The following is a 20,326-nucleotide window of genomic DNA, read 5'->3' as shown; positions in this document are numbered from 1 at the left end:
ATTGCGAAATGAAAAGTACAAGCTCACTACAGCCAAAAATTAGATATGACCAACTAATGAGTTGGGATTCTCTTCCATTATTGGACAGATCCAATAGCCATCAAATCATTCTGATTACAATAAGAAGATCCACTGTGCCTGTTGCAGGGTAGCTTGATAGCATCTGTGCATCTAAAATGACCCAACCTGCTACTCTATAGGAATGACAATGGCCAAGGTACTGATGCATTTAGTTTCTACTATTTTAACCACATTGTTATCCCTACATTATTTTCTTTAATGAAAAAAAAGGTTCATTAATTATAATTATGCCACACACAGACCAAATGGCACAAGATTGTCCGAATAGAGGTCATAAACAGACTACAGAACAGAGCCTTAGTTTCAAGGTAAGAGATCAAAGTTCAAGTCACAATAGCAATTTCTCTACTTGCAAGGATAAAACTACATACATCAACCTTCCCTAGTTCCCATATTGATAAAATGATCTTCTGAAGTCCTAGTTGCGATCCCTACGAGTCCTGATAGAGTGCTACAAAAATCTTGAAGCCTGCTAATCCATGAAGTTTGGACTAACAAAGAACTGTTCATTTATGTTAAAAAATTTAAACTTGGCATAACAAAGAAGAATGGAGATCACTGTTCTTTTTGTCCTATAACATCTTAGCTTCCTACCAATAATTTAAGTAACTAGGCCAGCCATACAACTACCTAAAGCTTCAGCTTTTAATTTCTTTAGATACTCTAGATGTTCAGATGTCCATCTACACTGAGATAAATAAAGTTGATAACTAGCATGTCCACATAAGTTCTTATGTCCAACAGTTTGGTACCAACTTACCATTAGGACTCAAGACTACTTCCAAGAAGAAGAATCAACACATTAAAAGAGTAAGAATGCAAGTGGACAATCTTAGTGTGAAGATCCTTTAAATCATCTCAATATTCTTAAATATACAAGAAAATGCTCAGAAAACACTATGATATTACACATCCAATATTTGTTTCAATTTCAAAGGACATACACAATCACATCTTCCTTAAATTGTCTAACCTTGACTGGAGTTCATTGTCTATTCCACTATCTCCATTTCCAGCTGCTTCAGGTTGGGCAACCTTGTTAGCTGCCTCAGGTTTGGCCACGGCAGTTGAAGGTGCCTTGACAAGCTGTGGAGGTACATAAACAGATCAGATGAAATAGTTAGTCCTCGTACCGAAAGAAAAAAGGCAAAGCTTCAAATTGAAGTTTCACGGTCAAGAGCCTTTGGAACATCTACCTCTGCGTTGATATCTACTCCAATTTCATCCAGGACCTGATTCACTAGTTCTTCTGTTTCTTCTTCTTCAGCATCTCCTTCCAAGGCATCATCTATTGCATCTCCCATTACCTCACTTACCATTTCCATCTTCTCATTCTGCAGTTCAAACTCTTGCATTATCTTCTGCAATGCTGGTAGGTTCATCTGCCTGTTCATCTGTGCCATAGCCTTGGTGACACCTTTCATGGCCTCACCCATTGCTTGTGTTGACTTCAGTGTCTGCAAGCAACAAACATGGTGGTGATTATGCTGATCATGAAGGGATTCTAGTACATCACTTATTTGGAACTTAAATATATCGACATTGCATATTATTTCCTGATACAGATGTGAGGTGTATGACTATATGTTGAAGATGCAATACCAACATCCATAAAAAGGTTGATCAAATGCTCCTCGTAAACATTGTGTCCTACATCTGTTAGTATATACCTTTTAATTTAAATCTTTGTTTTGCCAATCTTTCGAGCAAATTGCATCCGGAAGTTGTAAGTTCAACTGCGCTAATAAGTTCTACTTCCTCTTATACAATCATGAAAAATCCATAGTTTCTTAGGTAAATTTTAAATGCATAAAACAACTCTTTCCTGGTCCTGTCTTCATAAGAGGCTCTTAATATTTTTTTTATTTTATCTGGAGGAGAGAGTCCATTCTTTCCATTGTGTCCTTGGCCTTATTTCTTCTCTTACCAATGAGGAAACAATAACTATTTCCAAATTTCATATGTTTCTTTATGTATGTTTCTTCTTTTATCCTTCATTTTCTTTCAAAAGATCTACCTTAAAATCAAACATGAATGAAGAATTATGGTTTGTCCTATTTTCACCCAAGATATTTAAGAGTCTCATTAGATGATTTATTTCTACTTTCACTTAAAAGGATACACAGAATCCTCAAGATATCTAGAGTTCTCCCTGATGTTCCTGTGTTGTTTCTTAACTCTAAATCAAAATAGTATTAACAAATAACTCATTGGACATGTTCCCTGAGATTTATTTTCAATGATGGGCATTATCAGAAGCTAAAAGTCGAAAACTAAATGCTGCTCTATACAGCTTACAGTAACAAAATCACAAAGGTAAAAAAACTTTTAAAGATTGAAGCTCGATAAAATGAACTTTGTACTAAGACAGCATGTGTTCAACATTTTCACCTGCAACCGAGATCAGCTTAAACATTGGAATAAACTTATTTTACTAGTGAATGCCAACAAAAAGTGAACAACTTTTACAAGAACCAGAATATGATTGAGAATAATCCTCACAAAATTAGTTCTTCCTATCGTATTTTACCTTTTTCCACAAACACAATGATTGTTCTACACAATGTCCCAAAAATCAAATCTGAAAACCAAAACTTACCTGAATTCTAAGCGATACACCTTGCAGCTGCGACTTGAGGGCATAAAACTTTGTAATCTGATGCCTTGTTCGAATAAGATCTTTCGCCATGACTTTTACTGCTGCCTGTAGAAATCCAACAAGCAAACAAACAAATCAGAATAGCTTGGATGCCACCCAAGTAAGGGGAAAAGAAAATGAAGAAAAATTGGATCAAGCAAATTAATGTCCTTCTATGACGATGGACATCTTTTATGATGTTCAATTTTATTACTCAAGGTTAATTTTAAAAAAAATATTCAGAAAGTCTAAGACTCTTAGCCAGTGGCATTGGCTAACATGACAAACTTATACATGCTTTGTGTCTGGTGATGAAGAAGCTGACTTAGATATGTAGAAAAATACCTTACCCTCTTGTTTTACTGCTCCCCTTCCTTTTTTATTTTCCTTCTTCAACGTGTAATCATTATTCGTTGTTATAAATATACGAAAGATGATTCATCTTTTTAACCCTAACTCCAACCAAACACACCATGGTTCAAACATTAATCATGCACAATAAGATGGATCCGTAGCGTCAGAACTAATGTTTTTGAGGAATCATACTTCAAACTCCAAAATTCTTCATTTAGAATACTAGGTAGTTGCAAAAGGACATACCATCTGCCCTTGCTTCGCAGTTTTCTTAATCTCAGCAATTAGCTTTTTCTCCTGCGTTTGGAGCCCTTGCCTCTCCCTCTCTATGTCCCTGATTGATTTATCTAACATTCTCTTATTCTCCCGCAGCAGCTCTGGTTGGATTCAGAAAGCAACAAAAAAAAATTAAAATTAATGAAAGATGCCACCAAAACACAATAAATCAATCATCATCGAAGCAAGAACCCCAACAAAAGAAATCGAGATATCCTAATTCACATACTAAAATCGAGCGCACAAAGAGAGCGCCATAAAATAAATCCAATAACACAAACCTAAGCGGAAAAACTGTTTATTTCATGCACATCACGCTCAGATCAGGGGAAACATCACGTAGAGTACAAAAAATTAAATCCCAAGATGGGTTTTTTATACTTCCTTCCGTACACAAAATTCATAATATTAAGAAAAAAATCCCAAAAAGATATCTAAAAATGAATAATGATGGGAAGAACACCTGCTGGGGTTTTCTTTTTGCCGAAGATGAAACTCATGTTTAGCAATCAGGTTTGACGATTACTCTTCGCCCTCTCCTTTCGCGAGTAGAATAGAATATATGGAAGAACTCGATCAACGGAAATCGCGTTCTCTTCTTATCTGCTTCTCTACGTCTTCCCCTTTTCCTTCCTTCTTTGATCGTTCGACGCCGACGACGCGGTTGGAACTCGGAAGCTTCGGAAAGGTCTTTGGCACATCGGTAAATAGACAAAATCGTCTCTACATGCCTGTGAGATACCCAATTCCATTACCTCTCTTGTGATTAGTGAATCACAGGGCCAGAAGGGACCCACAAACATCTCGAATTAGTGGGTCATCGTCGGCTGGTATAGCAACTATTTTATCGACATTTTGCGTGTGTTCCCCCCCAGCCATACCTTATTTATGATTGGAGAATAAGGAGGCCCCCCATGCTGGACCCAGTGCTTTCTCCAATCAAACATAAAGATTTTATTACGAATAAACGGAAAGAACCATTCTTTGTTATCATCAAATTGAGTTGAGTTGATCTAATATTAATCTAAATGATGAGTCTTATTGAGCAATTCAGACCTAATATTACACAGCTTTATCAATTCACGTCTCTTTCCTACTGCGATGATATCATCCATTATGATACTATATATTGTCAGATCCTTAACTGTGATGCAGCATATAAGCGATATATATTCGTTTGTAAGAGTCAATATAGGTCATAACCTTATACAGAGAATAAAAAGATTAAAAATGTATCATCATAACTTATGTTTTGTATTGTAAGATTATCGATTGAAAATTAACTCGAGGCACGTGAGAATGAGATCGCCTTAACTATTTTACCCTTCACATGATGTCGTAAGACTAAAAATATTTTTGAGTTTTATATAATAAAAATTAGGGATGCCAATAGGACGATGGTGTGGGGAATGCTTCTCGTATCCCTATCCTCAACTCATTCTCATTTAGATGAGCGAATATAAGGATGGAGAATCTTGTTTGGGGCGGGGTGCTCGTGGGTTTTTTTTATTATTATATTTTTCTAGTTAATTCATTCGATTTTAAAAATAAAACTATTATATAATCTAATTAATATTATTAAAATTTATACTAATAAAAATAAATATATTTTAATATAAAATAAAATTAAAATTATCATAACTCGTTGGAGAGACAAGGAGAAGATGGCGGATGATCGTAGAACGACGCAAGGGAGAGGATGGAGGCTGCGATGGTCTGATGAGGTGGCATTGCAAGGTGGGTGGGGACAATTGTAATGAGAGCGCAGAGGACTGTGATGACTATAACGAGAGAACAAGAATGTTACGATAAAAGAGGAATTTAGAAAAAAAAAGAAAAAAGGGAGTGTACGATTCAAAGAGAAAGAAGATTAAGAGAAAAGAATATCAGAGAATCACTGTTGTCATTCACTATTTACTGTTTGTAATGATTAATTATCGAATGAATCATTATTTGTTGAGAGAGAGAGAAAAAGGATCAATGGAGATAAAATCAAGCGATCACTATGGCGTCACCTACGATTAGGAATTGGGGTAATTATTACTATTGAACGAGAAGATGTTTCATTTGATTCGATCGAACCAAATGATTCTTAATTGAATCATAAGACAATCAAAATTCACCTAGTTTAATTTTAATAATGAAAGTTTAACACATCTTGCATTTTAATAAATCTAAGTATGACTACGAGTAGTAGTGGGAAGTACTCTACTCATCCTCATCTCCTATTTACATTAGAAATATAAAATGTCTTTCATCCTCATTTATTTTTTCTTGATCATCCTCATCTATTAAAAGCATATTCTCACGGATACACATATCGACAAGTATAATTGGCATCCCTAATAAAAATAATAAAAATAAACTTTTAATAAAACAAATTATAATCGACAATAGTATTTTTTTGCCTTGTAAATATTTTTCTTAAAAAAACACTTAAAAATATATATATATATATATTATGAACATGCCTCCAATATATTAAAAGCGTTTATAACCAAATTCAAGAGCTCTATGCCTCCTAAGTTAGATTAAACTAATGGCGATATAAACCATCATCATTTGTTGTACCGAAGCATAAACATCGTATTTATATAAAAGAAAAGCTAAATGATCTCCAATTTGGCAAGAGTTGCACGATAGCACGGAAGAAAACTCAACCTATGCACCTTTAGATTTGAGTAGTTAACGTAGGTGGTTCGCTCATCTACCCCGAACCTTTCATTAGTTGGCCCTTCCTCCTTCGATGCACTCACACGATTGCATGACCAACAAATGTCTCCAAACTACTATGAAAATGACCATTTATTTTACTCTCTTATGTGTTAATCAATTAATTATTTTGGACAACCCTCCTACCTTCAACCATATTCCATGACCCCGCATTCCTTATTGATGACCCATTATATTTATAAGATACCGAGTGATTCTTTCGTCGCATAATTATCGAGTCTCATCAATATTGATACATAACGTCGACAGCTACATTGTCCTTTTTTTTCCTCTTCATTTATCTCATCTCTTATATTATTTGCTCTTCATTCGTCGTCCATCGTTATTAAAATTATTTTTTATATCATTTTTTATGATAAAATCGATAATGTTAGGATAAATAATATTATATATTTTATTTTCATAATAATAAAAATTTTAAATTAAAATTTTAAATTAAAAATAGAATGTTGAAGAAGTATAACTATATTTGATAATATAATTAATTTGTCAATCCACAGTCAAAATTTTTGAAGACAAATGCATAATGTTGTAGATTTATCACAAGCAATTCGTTTGCACACCGCAATCAATCGTTTTGGTTAGCTGCTCTCCTACCTTCAACCACATTCCCCCCTCATTGATGACTCGTCCTATCGATGAGAGGCGCATGCGATCGCATGCACGTAAATGAACGGTGGAGGGAGAGGGAATCTTCAATCCAACGGTTCTTGTGAACCGTAAGAGGCGAGGAGGAATCGAAGTACGCCTCTTCCGACCCAAACTGCGCTCATTAAAGCCGGCCAACGCCCTCGGATCAAGTCGAGATCCGTCGGCATAAATGGTGCAGATGAGCCGTCGTCTCTGATTGTGATCCGCGAGGGCCGTCCGCTTCTTCTCCTCGTTTGGCCGCGCTGAGTTGGGCGCATTCCGAGGTCGGGAAGGATGAAGGTAACGGTTGTTTCGCGCAGCGGGAGGGAGGTCATCAAGGGCGGGATTGAGCTCCACGATGAGGTACCTTTTCTCCTTCTCCATTGTTTCTTTCTTCTCGAGAGAAAAGATTGGTTTTTGGTGCTTCCGGAGAGGGTTTGTCTCAAGAATCCGGTGAAAGATTCGTTTTCCAGTAGTTCAGTCTGTTGTTTTGTGTTGCTCATCTTTCGTTGAGTCTATGAATCATGTCGATCTGTGCGTTACCGATCGATTTAAAGCAAAAAAGTTTCTTTCTTGATGTGTTTTCAGGCCACTGTGAGCGATCTACAGGAAGCTATCCATGCCCGAAGTAAGTTTCTTGGAAACCCTTCTTAGGTGACTCGAGATATTTCTCTCTTTCTTTTCCGTGTTCTGAGTGATTCATGTAGCAGATTAACCATGAGATACGCCTGTTGAAACAACAATATGGAGCCTTATTAGGATAAATATCTTGTATCACTATGTTCCAGTATATCTTTTCAGGTCTAATTTTTTGTAGATGTAATTGAGGATTTAGTCTATTTTACCTACTGATTATTAATATTGTGGATCTATGTTAATGTTCTTTTATGATTCTCATATCTTATGCTCTTCTGGTTGAATATTATGTCATCCAGATGGTTCTCCTTATTCATTCAGTGAGTTGACTTCTCTTTGGGAAAACAAAAGCACAGTGCTTTTACCTCCTTATGGAAACTTGGAATTCATTACTAACATGAATTTGGAAATAATGCTTCAATAAAAGCTACATGTTTATGTAACATCCGGTTTATATGGAAATATATGGCATTCAACAAATAGTCCATTTAAAAATGATTATATAGTCTTCTGAGTTAACTCTTACAGATTATTGGATATGCTGCAGAATTGCTACCTTGTGGTCCATTTCTTTTGCTTCATATTTTCACATGCCTGATTTCTGTACTCTGGTCGTATCGATCCCTTGCAGAAAGCTGTATCCAAATATTGTAATTTATTTTTGATTGTCGATCATCATCATTGGTTAACTTTTGGTATTATTATTATCATCATCATCATTACTTCAGCACAAGCTTCCAATGGAAACAAACCAGTGATGTAGATATAGTTGTTATATTACAGTTATCCCATAGTTCTAAGCTTGGCAAGATGAGACAAATTGATCTGTAAGTCTTTTCTTATACTTTCAAAATCATGCAGTTATTTTAACGCAACCTGTCTGTCTTATTCATCTGTTCAATTATACTTTTAATTCTTACATTGAGTCATGTGTGCTTTCTCAAATTCTTGAGCTATTTTACTAACGTTAATCATTTAATTGTCACCCTCTCAAATTGCAGCCAAAAAGTACTATCCTTCAAGACAGCGACTTACCTTGCCAATGCAAGCTGGGATCCAGGGAAAACCAATTGTCCTTAGTCCAAAGAAAAAGCTTGTAGACTATTGTGATGGGAATGTCAAGAATCTGACTGTGGTCTTCAAGGATTTAGGAGTGCAGGTCTTATACAGAACACTTTTCTTCTGGGAGTACTTGGGTCCTTTGGTTATCTACCCTATCTTCTACTATTTTCCAGTATACAAGTACTTCGGCTATGAGGGTGAACGTGTTGTTTACCCAGTCCAGACATATGCTATGTATTACTGGTGTCTTCATTACTCCAAGCGTATCATGGAGACTTTCTTCGTTCACAGATTCAGCCATGCAACATCACCTCTCTCCAATGTCTTCAGGAACTGTGCCTATTATTGGACTTTTGGTGCATACATTGCATACTATGTGAATCACCCCATGTATACACCTGTCAATGATCTGCAAATGAAGATTGGTTTTGGATTTGGGTTGATATGCCAGGTTTCAAACTTTTACTGCCATATATTGTTGAGGAACCTCAGAAACCCCAATGGTAATGGTGGTTATCAGATTCCTCATGGGTTTTTGTTCAACATAGTGACTTGTGCAAACTACACAACGGAGATCTATCAATGGCTTGGTTTCAATATTGCAACCCAAACAATAGCAGGTTACGTGTTCCTTGTGGTGGCTGCTCTCATTATGACTAACTGGGCCCTCGCGAAACACCGTCGGCTCAAGAAGGTAAACCGATAGAACTTTCTTGGTTGTGCAGGGATCTCTTATCACTGTCTTGATGCCTGAGATTTGAATCATTACTATATGCCACAACATGATACATGACTTGTTCATTGTAACAATTGTATATTCTGGTCAAAATTGTTCAACATAGAAATTAGTTTGGCATGTCTGTTTCATTGCATTTAGTTCTCACACCTACTCTTTGTTGCAGTTATTTGATGGAAAAGAAGGACGACCAAGGTATCCACGGCGCTGGGTGATACTTCCTCCATTCATCTAACTAACAGCTGCTTAGTCGGTACTTGCTTCTAGAGTTTGGAACTTAAAAAGCATCAACATGATATGGGGGTTTGGAACAACAATCGATTACCGAACTATGTATTTGCAATGTATCACTGAAATGTCTTCTTGAGCAAGATCTCTAGTTGTTTGATTTCTTGATGAACAAACATTAAACTTTATGAACTGTCTTTTAATTTACTGATGCACTGTTTCATGCAAGGAAACAATTTTAAAAGGTATTATGGTTTTTTCTGTTCTGTTCTTGCTATATACATAGTGTGCTTGAAAGGGCCTCGTGTGTTTCTTGTGGATCCACACCCTAGAAATCACAAGGCAACGAGAGCTTCTCTGGTTATGAAACCTGATAGCTTCCATGTTGGTACTGCAATTTGTGAAAGCTAGATGAACATGATAAATTAGAGCCAAGTCACTGCAATTATCTTACACTTGGCAAATTATCCTAAAGGGGCCATGATCTCCCTTAGTGCAACTGAAGATGCCAATAAGGAGATTCATGATGATAAATATGATCCTTGTTTTACCCATCACATCAGGGTCTAAATTATATCTGATGCTGAATTGTATGTAAAACAGTGCTATGAATACAAGCATGGTGATAAAAGCAAAATGGTCATGATGATTTAGAAAATAAACCCAAGAAAACAACTTGAGATAATATTTTAGATTACAAACATTAGTTTGTCACATACATACCATTTTGGTTACAACTAATACAACAACAAGAACGGCAACAATGCATACCGGTCCATTGGATGGGCTTCCGAGGACAAGTAACATGCTGCACCATCAAACCAGAAAGCAGCGTTAGACATCAAAGAAGATCGTCGATCTTCCGAGGAGCAACTCTATTGTTGCCGACGATCAGCTAAGCTCTATTGTTACTTCCAATTTAACTAAAGTTACAAGTTCTTTGATCTGGATTCTAGTCGATAAGGTTAACATCACCCAAAAATTTCTCTGGCTGTCCTTCTGAACATGTCATGCACCTAGAAAGTTTACAATAGTTAAGCTGCGTGTCACTCATTCTCGTCAATACTATATGAAAAAGGAAACGGCATCCATATATCTATATATCTATTTTATAGCTCATGACCAAATAAGCATCTCATTGTTTTATGAGACGCTTGTGGTTTTATGGAAGAATAAGCAAAATACTGGCACTGAGAAAGTGTGGTGACGTGTTTAAAATAGACCGATGGGCACTAGAAAGCTTGATGGTCTACCTGCTTTGAAGACAGGCCTATCTTCTCCAGGTCAGACAACTGTAACCATTCAAAATACTGTTTTAGCAATCAACGAAAGTCAAATACATAAATCTAACTTGAATTGTTTAATAACAACTTACTGATTTCATTGGATTGGGTGTTTCTTCTCGCAGATCAAGTATGTATTCTGCTCTTTTTTGACCAATACCCTTGGTTAAGGAAAGTAAAAGTCAACTATGGATAAAAAAAATTTGTTGTTTGTGAGATTTTTAATAATGGGTTTTGCATGCTACCTTTAATTGCAGTAGCTCCTCTCTGAAAGCAAAATCGAGTGAAAGTTAGTCATTTCACAGTTTTGAATGAGAAACAGCACTCAACATAAAATTGAACTTCACTTCCATTTGCATTTATTTTTTGTGCTAAGTAAAAGTCTGAAACTTTGAAACAGTTCAAAACGATTCTCACTATTGAATAGTTTGAGTCATCAAAAAAGGCATATCATTATCTGAGTTAATCTTAGAACTATGGTAGATGCCCCTTCCATAGAGACTGTAAGGCAAAAATTCTCTTAGCAAATACTTATGTTTTGTGACATAAACAACATCAGAATAAAAGTTCCAGCCTAAAGTATTAAATCAACATCTTTGTTGAAACTAAAATGCCCATCAACATATTAGCATGTCCTTTTTCAGCAAGCTATGTTCCAAGTTTCTCATTACCCATTTCTATTGCTGAGAATAACTGAGATTACATGTGTATCTGACATCTATCTTGCAGCCTGTTCCATTTAGGTATGGCATGTTTTTGTTTCATATTTTCATCAATATTTGTCTTTGTTCCAATTGAAGTTGTCATGTACAAGAAAAACAAGCAAATAATTAGATGAAAAATGAAAATAATGAAGAACAATGTTCAAGAACACATACAAAAACATCAATGATAAAACCGTAAAACTGTTCATGATGCATAAAAGAAGAGCAGCACTTCAGTTGATATAAATCCCATATAAAGAATTTATCGAGTAGCATTACAAATTTTATATGTCATTCAAAGATCAGATTTCTCAGCATGTGACCATTTTTTGAAATCAACAAAAAGGAAGATGTGAACCAACCTTAAATAGACTTTTAAACACAGAACAGTGAACTCGAACTATCCAGTTTAAGATCATGAGTATCTTTTAAGCTTGATATCAGACACTTTCAGTAGTTTTTTTTCTTAATTTTGAACTGGTCTTATATTTTAGTAGCTGATATCTGTAACATTGAAAATAAATAGACTTCAAAATGTTCTCACTTGATCTCCACCACACTATTAATCCACATGATTAATTACATCTCAGTGGCCTGTCAGTTAAATTTCTGTGGTGCAACTGGCACTGACAATCTAGTGACATGTAATTAATCCACACTATTAACTACATCTCAGTAGCATGTCAGATCAATTTCTGTGGTTTCCTATTATAATTTACTTAATGATTTAAGTTATGTAGTACTATGGTTCAACCTAACCATATTATTACGGATTTAATTAGATTTGCCTAAATCGTACGATATCCTTGGGTGTCTATTCACAAAGAGTTAAGACAAGTTAGAGAAAGCGTTTAACTTGGGATCCCATAACTAAACATTTTAGTAAATACTTGATAGGTAATACAAATTACAATTATAGAACTTGCAAGTTTTGAACGGTCACACAACAAAAAGTCCAAGGAGGTCCATACAGCCAAAAATCCTCGTGACCCTCTCACCCACCATTCCATGGGTCAGCCCTCCGTTGAGTTTGATCTCTACATCAGCTCTAAGTATGTCTTCGTTTAGTGTCATCTTGGGTTACTCCCCCACTTGATATCAATGCATCTATCAATGCATTACCTCTTGCGAGAACATGCGATGACTCCTCGTTGCTCACTTGGTCCATTAAACTTTATGGAATTCGATCTTGAGATACTCCCTCAACATGTGCTATCCATTGCATATAAGTCATCTCTCTCTAGAGAACCTAGACTTATCCCTCCTAGATATTTGTCTCATTAGAGCAACTTTCCTCTTCGTATCCTTCTTTCTAAAAGTTTTAGAGACTACCATCCCCTTGGACTACTTCTCCTTACCGAATAAACTGTGCACAATTCCATCACCACGAATACACTTGTTAAATTGTGACTCTTCACCAATACAACCCCTACTGCATCTCTCAAATCCTAGTAATATGCTACACTTCAATCTCCTATAGGCATATCCTTCTTATGCCTAAAAGAAAATTTTCATGCTCCATGACATCGAGTTTCAGTCGTCTTGGGATGACCATGAATAATCCGTCTCCAAATACAAGCCATTGAATGAGTTTCGAATTCTTTGAGTTAATAAGTCCCCTGCCTCCGCAAAGTTTGCACAATTCTTTCATACTAAACAACTCATCCCTCCTTACATGATTTCATCCTTTACTAAATGCTTCCGCTTGCATTGAGCACTATCAATTTTGGTTCCCAACATCGAGCCGTAACTCGAACTCAACCATCCCAACCTTTGTACACTATGTGTTCTACCCAACTAGCTTGTCCACATGATACCTCTCGCGTGAAGGGTTAGTAATTCTTTTTAGATGCTCGCTCCTCAAATGGTCATATGTGTTGGCTGCCCTCAACGCAGCCATGCTAAGTCCTCCACATTTTTATACCAAATGTTCCTGAGTATTCTTGTCCTACTCTGATACCATATGTCATGAATTTAATTGGATTTACTCAAGTCGTATGACACCCTTGCGTATCCATCCACAAAGGGTTAGAGGAAGTGTTTAACTCAGGATCCCACAAGCAGATATTTCAACAAACACTTGATAAATAATGTAAATTACAAATATAGAATTTGCAAACTCCAAATAGTCATAATAAAGGGTTTAAGGAGGTCTGTCATGATCAAAAGTCCCCACAAGTACCTACGTAACACTGCTACAGAATAAAGCAACGAACTAATCCTAGACATTATCCTAAAGACTCATCCAATCATATGTCACCTAGGTAGCTCTAAGGTGCTATATTGGCTGACACTCACTTTGCAAGGCTAGAAAACCTCAAAATAGTTGTCTAGATGATATGTTTTTGGATAGTTTTGTCTTTGTACGATGAATGCGCACAATCTACGTTTACAGGACTAAAACAACCACAAAAACTAACGAAAAATAGGATTGTCAAACATGTTATAAGCCCTCTACATATTATGTAAAGCATGAATAAAACCAAAAGATATTGACATATATAAATATTACATCAGATACCTTGTATACTAATTTGTTCATGTCAATATGTCACTCGATTCACTCTATAGAAACAGTAAATATACAAATTGACATCCTTATTTGGTATGCCATTAGATTTTCTTTTTGATAAACCATTCGATGATTCATTGATATAAAGTCATAATTAAAAATGATTAAGCAATATACATAAAGAAATCAGAAGATCGTAGTATTTCTGAGGTCAAAAGCAAAACTTACTTGCTAGCAATATTCAAGAATGTTAAATACTCTTGAACAAGAGTCTCCTGCACATCATTGTGAGTTAGTCAGTATTGTAATCCATATCCACTTGTCAATACGTGTGATCTGTGGTAACACTAACCTTCAAGTTTGAGCTGGATACTTTGAATTTATCAAGTGGAGTGTCATTCATTCTGAAATCATCCTTGCTATAATTTGTGTTAGGAGTTTTTGGATCTAATAAAATAAGATTCTTGCAGTCATCTGACAACTTGCTAATTGAAGTCGTATTTGAAGACAATGGTGAGAGAACTTTTCTTAAAGAGTTATGAACTTCTTTAATCCTTTCAGTGGCTGCCGGTGATCCCATGCAGTCCGTAGGAATGAGGAGCACATTCTCTTTGTTAAAGGGTGTGTCTGAATGAACATGAGATAAGGAGGTTATAAACTTTCTGGCTGAAGACCTTGCCTTGATATTCCATAATCCAAAATTTAAATAAATAAAAATTAGTAGTACCTAGTAAATTTGATGTCTTCAAGGAATTGATTTCAGCAACATAGTGATCAGATCTGGTTTTGTCACAGACCGGCAGAACCTATAAGAGAAAATTTGATTTAAAACTAGTATGTCTTTGTTGCTTTCTTAGAAATAGTATGTTCCGAAGTCACCTTAGTTCTACCTGAATGCTGATATCTTGAGAAGTCATGTATGGTCCAGGTGTCCCATGCTAAAGAAACACAAAAATGTTTGAGTGAACAATCATCATCAAAATGTTTAATGTGAATGAAAATCTTAAATTCATTATGCCTCAGAAATTCAACATGGCAGACATCCAATCTTGAAAAATACTAAAATTTTACACTGATTAGTACGAGAGCCAAACCTGAGAGAGGTTTAACTGAATCTTGTTTGACAAAGTTTGCTCGTGGTCTTGACATGCCTCTTCCTTGAAAATGATTGCAGAGTCATCCTGCCTAATATCACACCAGGCTAGTATATCTTCTTCACATGGATGTAGATTCTGATTCAAGAAACTCAAACCTTATATTTAGAGTCCAAAAACTGTTGCAAAATGCATCATTCTGCAGTGAACAAACTTACTTCACTTAGAAGTAATTGATCCTTGGAAGTAGTATCACTCGATGTTATTGATTCCTAAAAACGAAATGAAACAAAAGATCATACACCTGCTAACTTCTTAGCATAGTGGTCATCAAGTATGGGTCAACAGATAACTGGAATTTACTTGCATACTAGTTGAAGCTGGAGCCTCCGAATCAAATAGTCTTCTGCTGACACATACCATAAAGGAATGAAGCAACCTATAGCTAAAAGCAAAGGAAAGAATCCACAAAAACCGTGCATTTTAAAGCAACACGAGAAAACTAACCTCCCCTTGGTTTTTGAGACATCTTTTGCAGAAGAACATATTGATCCTTCTTTCTTTGAATGGATTGTGGAGGACGGGGGTTTGGACACAAATGTCCGACAAGGTCCTAGCATTCTCTGAACACTCTTTGTCTTTCCCTTCGAATCAAGCCAAGCTCGTAGCTTCGCCTCCATGTCAACTTTCACCTTTGGAGTCTCTTTCTTGCTTGCCAGACCAACATAATTCACGACTTTTCTACTTCGAGCAGCCAAACTAACTGTGTGGACAGCCTCTTGGTATGAGGCAGGATTCTGCATCGAACTTTCAGTAAGTTTTACGAAAACAACAATTGCTATCTACATATTATCATGACAAGAAGAATGATTCCTACAAGACATGCTATCATCAAAGCACGACTCGTCCCTCCCAGCGAATCCTGCAGTATCCGGGTCAATTTGCTCTCTCGGTACGGAATCCGTGGCTGGTTGTTGTTGAGAGCATAAATTACATTCGACAAGGCGAACAAGGACTGATTGATCTTCGCGCTCTCCTGGAGGCGGATTCCCTCGTTACAGGTTCTCCTATTATCTTCGTTACCTGCGAACACACAAACAGGTGGGCACAAATAGGCACTTTCCAGTCACACCGAGAAGCCAAACAGGAAAAGTTTGACCTTTGACGACGGATCTGACCTGCCAAGTCTATGAGATTTAGCTTCCCTTTGACGGCACCATTCGTGACAGCGATCGCAAGCACTGCGTGGCTCCTACTCGAGACATCGTTGAGGCCCGTCCGTGCAACCTTTCTCCTCTGAACACCGGTGTCGAACACTTCATGGAACTCATCCATCGAGCGTATCTGAGCCTGAGATCACCGAATAGAAAGAAAGTTAAAACTATCTATGAGCTGAAAAAAGGTTGAGAAGATTCCTAATTGGTGACGAGATGATACCCAGGAGAGTCCCTTGAGCCGGACTCTTCCGTCCTTATCATCCATAGCGATGATCTCCTTCGCCTTTGGCTCCAACAAGTCATAACATCGGTCCATGTAGATCTCGAAGAACGATATCTCCACGGAACAGTCCTCCGTGTTCTCGCATGAGGACAAGACGGCCGAAATCGCTAATGTAATCATCCCTGGTTCGCCCTCTGCGCCCTGCTTCAGGAATCGATTCGGCATGATATCTTGCTGCTACTACTACAAAACAGAACAAAAAAAGGAATAAAGAACCAGCGATCGTTGCGCTGCTGCCTCGCCTGCATCGTGTAGGTCTTCCCGCTCCCGGTGGCACCGTAGGCGAAGACCGTCGCGTTCAACCCTCGGAGGACACCCGGGATCACGGCGCTGACCTCCTGCTGGAAGATCTGGCCGACGCGATCGCCTTGGCCGAAGAAGGAGTCCAACTTGTAGCATTCGCTCCGGCTGTGAAGATTCCAGTGTCACCATCAAGAGACGAAGCTGTCGAGGAGGTCGAGAAATCACGAAGACCCACGCACCTGGTCCATTGATCTTTCAGGTGCACGGTGACTTCCTCGCCGACGCCGCGATCGGACTCGAGGAGGTTAACGCAGGGGATCGAGCGGTCGCCGTTGGAGTCGATCTCCGAAGGTAGAAAGGGGCGCACCCGCAGCACCACCCTCACGGGGGACGGGATCGAAGAGGCGAGATGCTTCGCGGAGGAGTTCGACGCTTCGTTAGCCATGAGAAGGGTACGAATCGAGCTTTGCGTCGGTTTGCAGAATATGGATCAAATCGAGCGGGGAAGTTTTAAGTTGGGAGCCCCTAAGCATCAGCACTCGTGGGGCTATCGTACCGGTGTAGTAAAGTGGTGAATTCTGTTCGACACGGTTCATGAAATCCCACGACCGTTAGGTCGGTTTGCGGTTTGAATTAAAGCTGCGGAGCGGTTTAAATTTGAAAAGACGCGCCCGACGCCAGCCGAGTCGGTTCAATTTTGGTTCAGGGGTAGTTTCAACGGTGGATCGAAGAGGAGCATGCAAATCCAACGGTATTCATGAATCACAAACGAAGGGCCGCGTTTCTGCATGCAGTTGTGACTTCAACATGCGAGGTAAATTTAGTAGAATTAAATATCCATAAGTCAAAATAATTTATATAAATTTAGTAGAATAAAGAAGATTTTATATTAAAAAGAAGTTAACAAAAAAAAAAAGACCAAAGAAGCTTTTATAATAAAAAAAAGAAAAATTAGTAGAATAACTATTTATATAAATTTAAAATAAAGAATTTTGATCGACTTTCTTAGTTGTTCTCTCAGAATCATAATCCATTTCTGTTCGCGTGAGTAAAATTATCTGTGCATCTAAAACAATGACAATGAATGGTATTAGAGACCTGTCCTCGTCGTCCATCTTAATATCATGAAGAGACTTGAGCTTCAAGATTCACTCGATATCATCAATTACAAAAATGACAGTACATGAGCTGCTCTCTAGCTAAAAGCACTCGACAACATCATTACAGATGATGCAGTAACTTATACAGAGTCCACAACCTTACTTCAACTTCATTCATGAGGCAAGACTTTGACTTGTGATGGCCAGATGAAGACTCCAAACGTCGTCGAATCTGCTTCTGAGCTTGCTTGAGCTACATATACTTGCAAGTCCCGTAGCCTGTCGAGCATCAGGAAGAATGGTTATGTTGTAGCATTTAATGTGATGTGATCGGTAAGGGTTTTGGATGCGTCTTACTGGGATCAGTGGTGGTGATGATGGCGCTACCGGAGAAGTCGCAGTCGAACTCGTGCTGCCCGGCCGCCTTGTAGAAGGCGTTCATGGCGTATGCGGCGTGGGAGTGCAGGGAGTTGGGCGAGAAGCACGCCCCACCGTCCTGGATCGGTTTGCAGTCCACCTTCCCGCTGCTGCACACGTAGTTTATGTTCGCCTGAAGAGCCGCGTCACCGGCGTCGCTCTTCGGCACGCACCACTTGTTTCCCCTTCCTCTTCCCGCTCTCCCCCTCCCTCTCCCCCTCTTCCTATGGCTCCTCCCCGCCTCTCCCCCTGGCCCCGTCTGCATCACCCCCGAGTCGTATAGTGGCGTGAGGTCGGGCTTAAACAACCCAAAGTTCCGCTCGGCCAGTGGCCCGGGCTTCAGGTCCTCGTTGAACAGAGCGAAGATGTACGTCTCGATTGTCCGGTTCGGCATCAGCGGCGTCCCACGCCCGGAGTTCACGTGCTTTATCAGGTTCCCGTTGTAAGCCAGGGCATCCGCCGGGCTTACCCCGAACTGGTTGTTGTCCGCCACCGTGGGCCAACCCGTCTCCCCCACCGCGATCGCCACATCGCCGTAGCCCAGCTTCTCCATGGCCGAGTGCACCGCGTCCAGCTGCGCGTCGAACATGTTCGTGTACGTGATTCCCGTCACCCGGTCGCGCTTTCCCCGGTTGGGCCTGAACTGCGTGTAGGCGAGCGACGCCGGGTTGTAGTTGAAGTAGGGGTAGGGGTTCACCATGAAGGGAGTCCGCGTCTTACGGTGGAAGGCCAGCATCGGGGCAAAGACCGACCGGTCGTAGCCTCTGATGAACCTGCCGGACGACGGTGGGTCAGAGGAAGACAGGATCCCCATGGAGTGCGGTGTGCTGACCCGGATCCTGTGGAAACCGGCCGCGGAGAGGGCGCCAGAGAGCGACACCATCGCGGGGACGAGGCGTTCCATGAGGCCAGCGTCTCCGGTATTGAGGATCTCGTTTCCGACGAGGACGAGGGTGATGCGTGTGGCGGGGACGAACGGGGCCACGTTGGCGGCTACCCAGGCGTCGGCCGCCTCGCGAGAGCTGGCGAAGGAGGGGATTTCGCCGTTGGGGGCGGTGATGGTGACAGAGATGGGGGTGCCAGCGAATGCGCGGATGATGTCGGGGTTGGCGTCGTAAAGCTTGATGCGGTCGATGATGGTGTGGTCCTTGAGGAAGGCGGCGACCTGGGGCGGCGGGGGAAGGTTGTCGGCGATGGTGCCGTAGTTCACGCCTATGGAGAGCCCGGAGACAGCGGATGCGGAGGAGAACAGGATGAGGACGAAGAGGATGAGGATGTCAGCATAGAGTTTGCAAGGTTGCTGAGGTGGTGGCGCCATCGGAGGGCGGGATGGCAGGGCCATAAGAAGGTGGTGGTGGCGAGAGTTTATCTCTATTTAAGCACGGTGTATATGATAAATCCACTCCCATTTTATATTAATGCGCTCCTTTCGAAGGAGAGGAAGAGAAGCGGAAGAAACTGATGGCCATCTAAGTGTATAACTAAAATCTGGCGTTTGTATATCTAATTTCCCTACGTTTAATGCGGTCCTCGTAAGAACGTTGACCGATTTTGACGCAAAATCGAATCCAATATTATCCTCGTTTATGTGGAATGCAAATCATACATACAGAAGTGCCCCCTATATATAGCATAATTAACATATTGTTTTTATCTTGTCTATAATTACTTAGTTTCTCATCACTTTTTTGACCTAACAAAATTATAGATAGCAATACATAAAGTGGATTGTAATAGTTTTACAGGTGGTGCCGTCAAATACTGAAGTAATTATTTTTTTCATTTTAATAGGAAAGATTAATATAGGCAAAATCTTTTTAAAACTATTATAATAGTTGTACTATTATAGTCATAACAATAATTATACTAGTTTTAATGTCTTAAAACTGTACCAAATATCTACGGGAAGACTTCTAACTTTGGAGAGAGACATATATATATATATATATATATATATATATATATATATATATATATATATATATAATTATTCATTTAATCAATGTTTGGGTTAGTTTTGTAAATTAGTATTTAGTAGCTGCATCAATCTCGCTGTATCTAATCCAATCTAACCACAGACAACAAACTCAATGCATGCC

The 20,326-nt window shown here is 39.0% G+C and overlaps 4 protein-coding genes across 4 annotated transcripts; 1 reads left to right on the top strand and 3 right to left on the bottom strand.

Annotated features, from left to right (window-relative positions):
- Nucleotides 1–904: 904 nt before the first annotated feature.
- LOC135675813 (vacuolar protein sorting-associated protein 2 homolog 1-like) lies at nucleotides 905–4,006 on the bottom strand. Its single transcript, XM_065186361.1, has 5 exons — nucleotides 3,813–4,006; nucleotides 3,320–3,450; nucleotides 2,681–2,785; nucleotides 1,278–1,538; nucleotides 905–1,167 (listed from the first exon to the last, which is right to left on the bottom strand). Exons 1-5 carry the CDS (start codon nucleotides 3,847–3,849, stop codon nucleotides 1,030–1,032), a joined length of 672 nt encoding a protein of 223 aa, XP_065042433.1. The 5' UTR covers nucleotides 3,850–4,006; the 3' UTR covers nucleotides 905–1,029.
- A 2,705-nt stretch (nucleotides 4,007–6,711) lies between these two features.
- Nucleotides 6,712–9,635, top strand: LOC135675812 (very-long-chain enoyl-CoA reductase-like). Its single transcript, XM_065186360.1, has 4 exons — nucleotides 6,712–7,075; nucleotides 7,301–7,340; nucleotides 8,350–9,104; nucleotides 9,313–9,635. Exons 1-4 carry the CDS (start codon nucleotides 7,007–7,009, stop codon nucleotides 9,379–9,381), a joined length of 933 nt encoding a protein of 310 aa, XP_065042432.1. The 5' UTR covers nucleotides 6,712–7,006; the 3' UTR covers nucleotides 9,382–9,635.
- A 388-nt stretch (nucleotides 9,636–10,023) lies between these two features.
- LOC135675811 (kinesin-like protein KIN-10C) lies at nucleotides 10,024–17,241 on the bottom strand. Its single transcript, XM_065186359.1, has 17 exons — nucleotides 16,950–17,241; nucleotides 16,710–16,875; nucleotides 16,405–16,608; nucleotides 16,146–16,317; nucleotides 15,845–16,050; nucleotides 15,475–15,764; nucleotides 15,331–15,373; nucleotides 15,186–15,239; nucleotides 14,968–15,105; nucleotides 14,764–14,811; nucleotides 14,601–14,679; nucleotides 14,226–14,500; nucleotides 14,102–14,148; nucleotides 10,903–10,924; nucleotides 10,750–10,818; nucleotides 10,628–10,666; nucleotides 10,024–10,390 (listed from the first exon to the last, which is right to left on the bottom strand). The coding sequence occupies exons 1-17, from the start codon at nucleotides 17,153–17,155 to the stop codon at nucleotides 10,346–10,348; spliced, it is 2,103 nt and encodes a 700-aa protein (XP_065042431.1). The 5' UTR covers nucleotides 17,156–17,241; the 3' UTR covers nucleotides 10,024–10,345.
- Nucleotides 17,242–18,126: 885 nt separating this feature from the next.
- LOC135675395 (glucan endo-1,3-beta-glucosidase-like) lies at nucleotides 18,127–19,561 on the bottom strand. Its single transcript, XM_065185547.1, has one exon. It carries the CDS (start codon nucleotides 19,543–19,545, stop codon nucleotides 18,127–18,129), a length of 1,419 nt encoding a protein of 472 aa, XP_065041619.1. The 5' UTR covers nucleotides 19,546–19,561.
- Between the last annotated feature and the right edge of the window lie 765 nt (nucleotides 19,562–20,326).

Source organism: Musa acuminata, chromosome BXJ1-6 (genome assembly GCF_036884655.1).
Source record: "Musa acuminata AAA Group cultivar baxijiao chromosome BXJ1-6, Cavendish_Baxijiao_AAA, whole genome shotgun sequence".
In the NCBI taxonomy this organism is placed as follows: domain Eukaryota; kingdom Viridiplantae; phylum Streptophyta; class Magnoliopsida; order Zingiberales; family Musaceae; genus Musa; species Musa acuminata.
The sequence above is the reverse complement of the archived record's forward strand: the minus strand, read 5'-3'. Positions and strand labels throughout refer to the sequence as shown.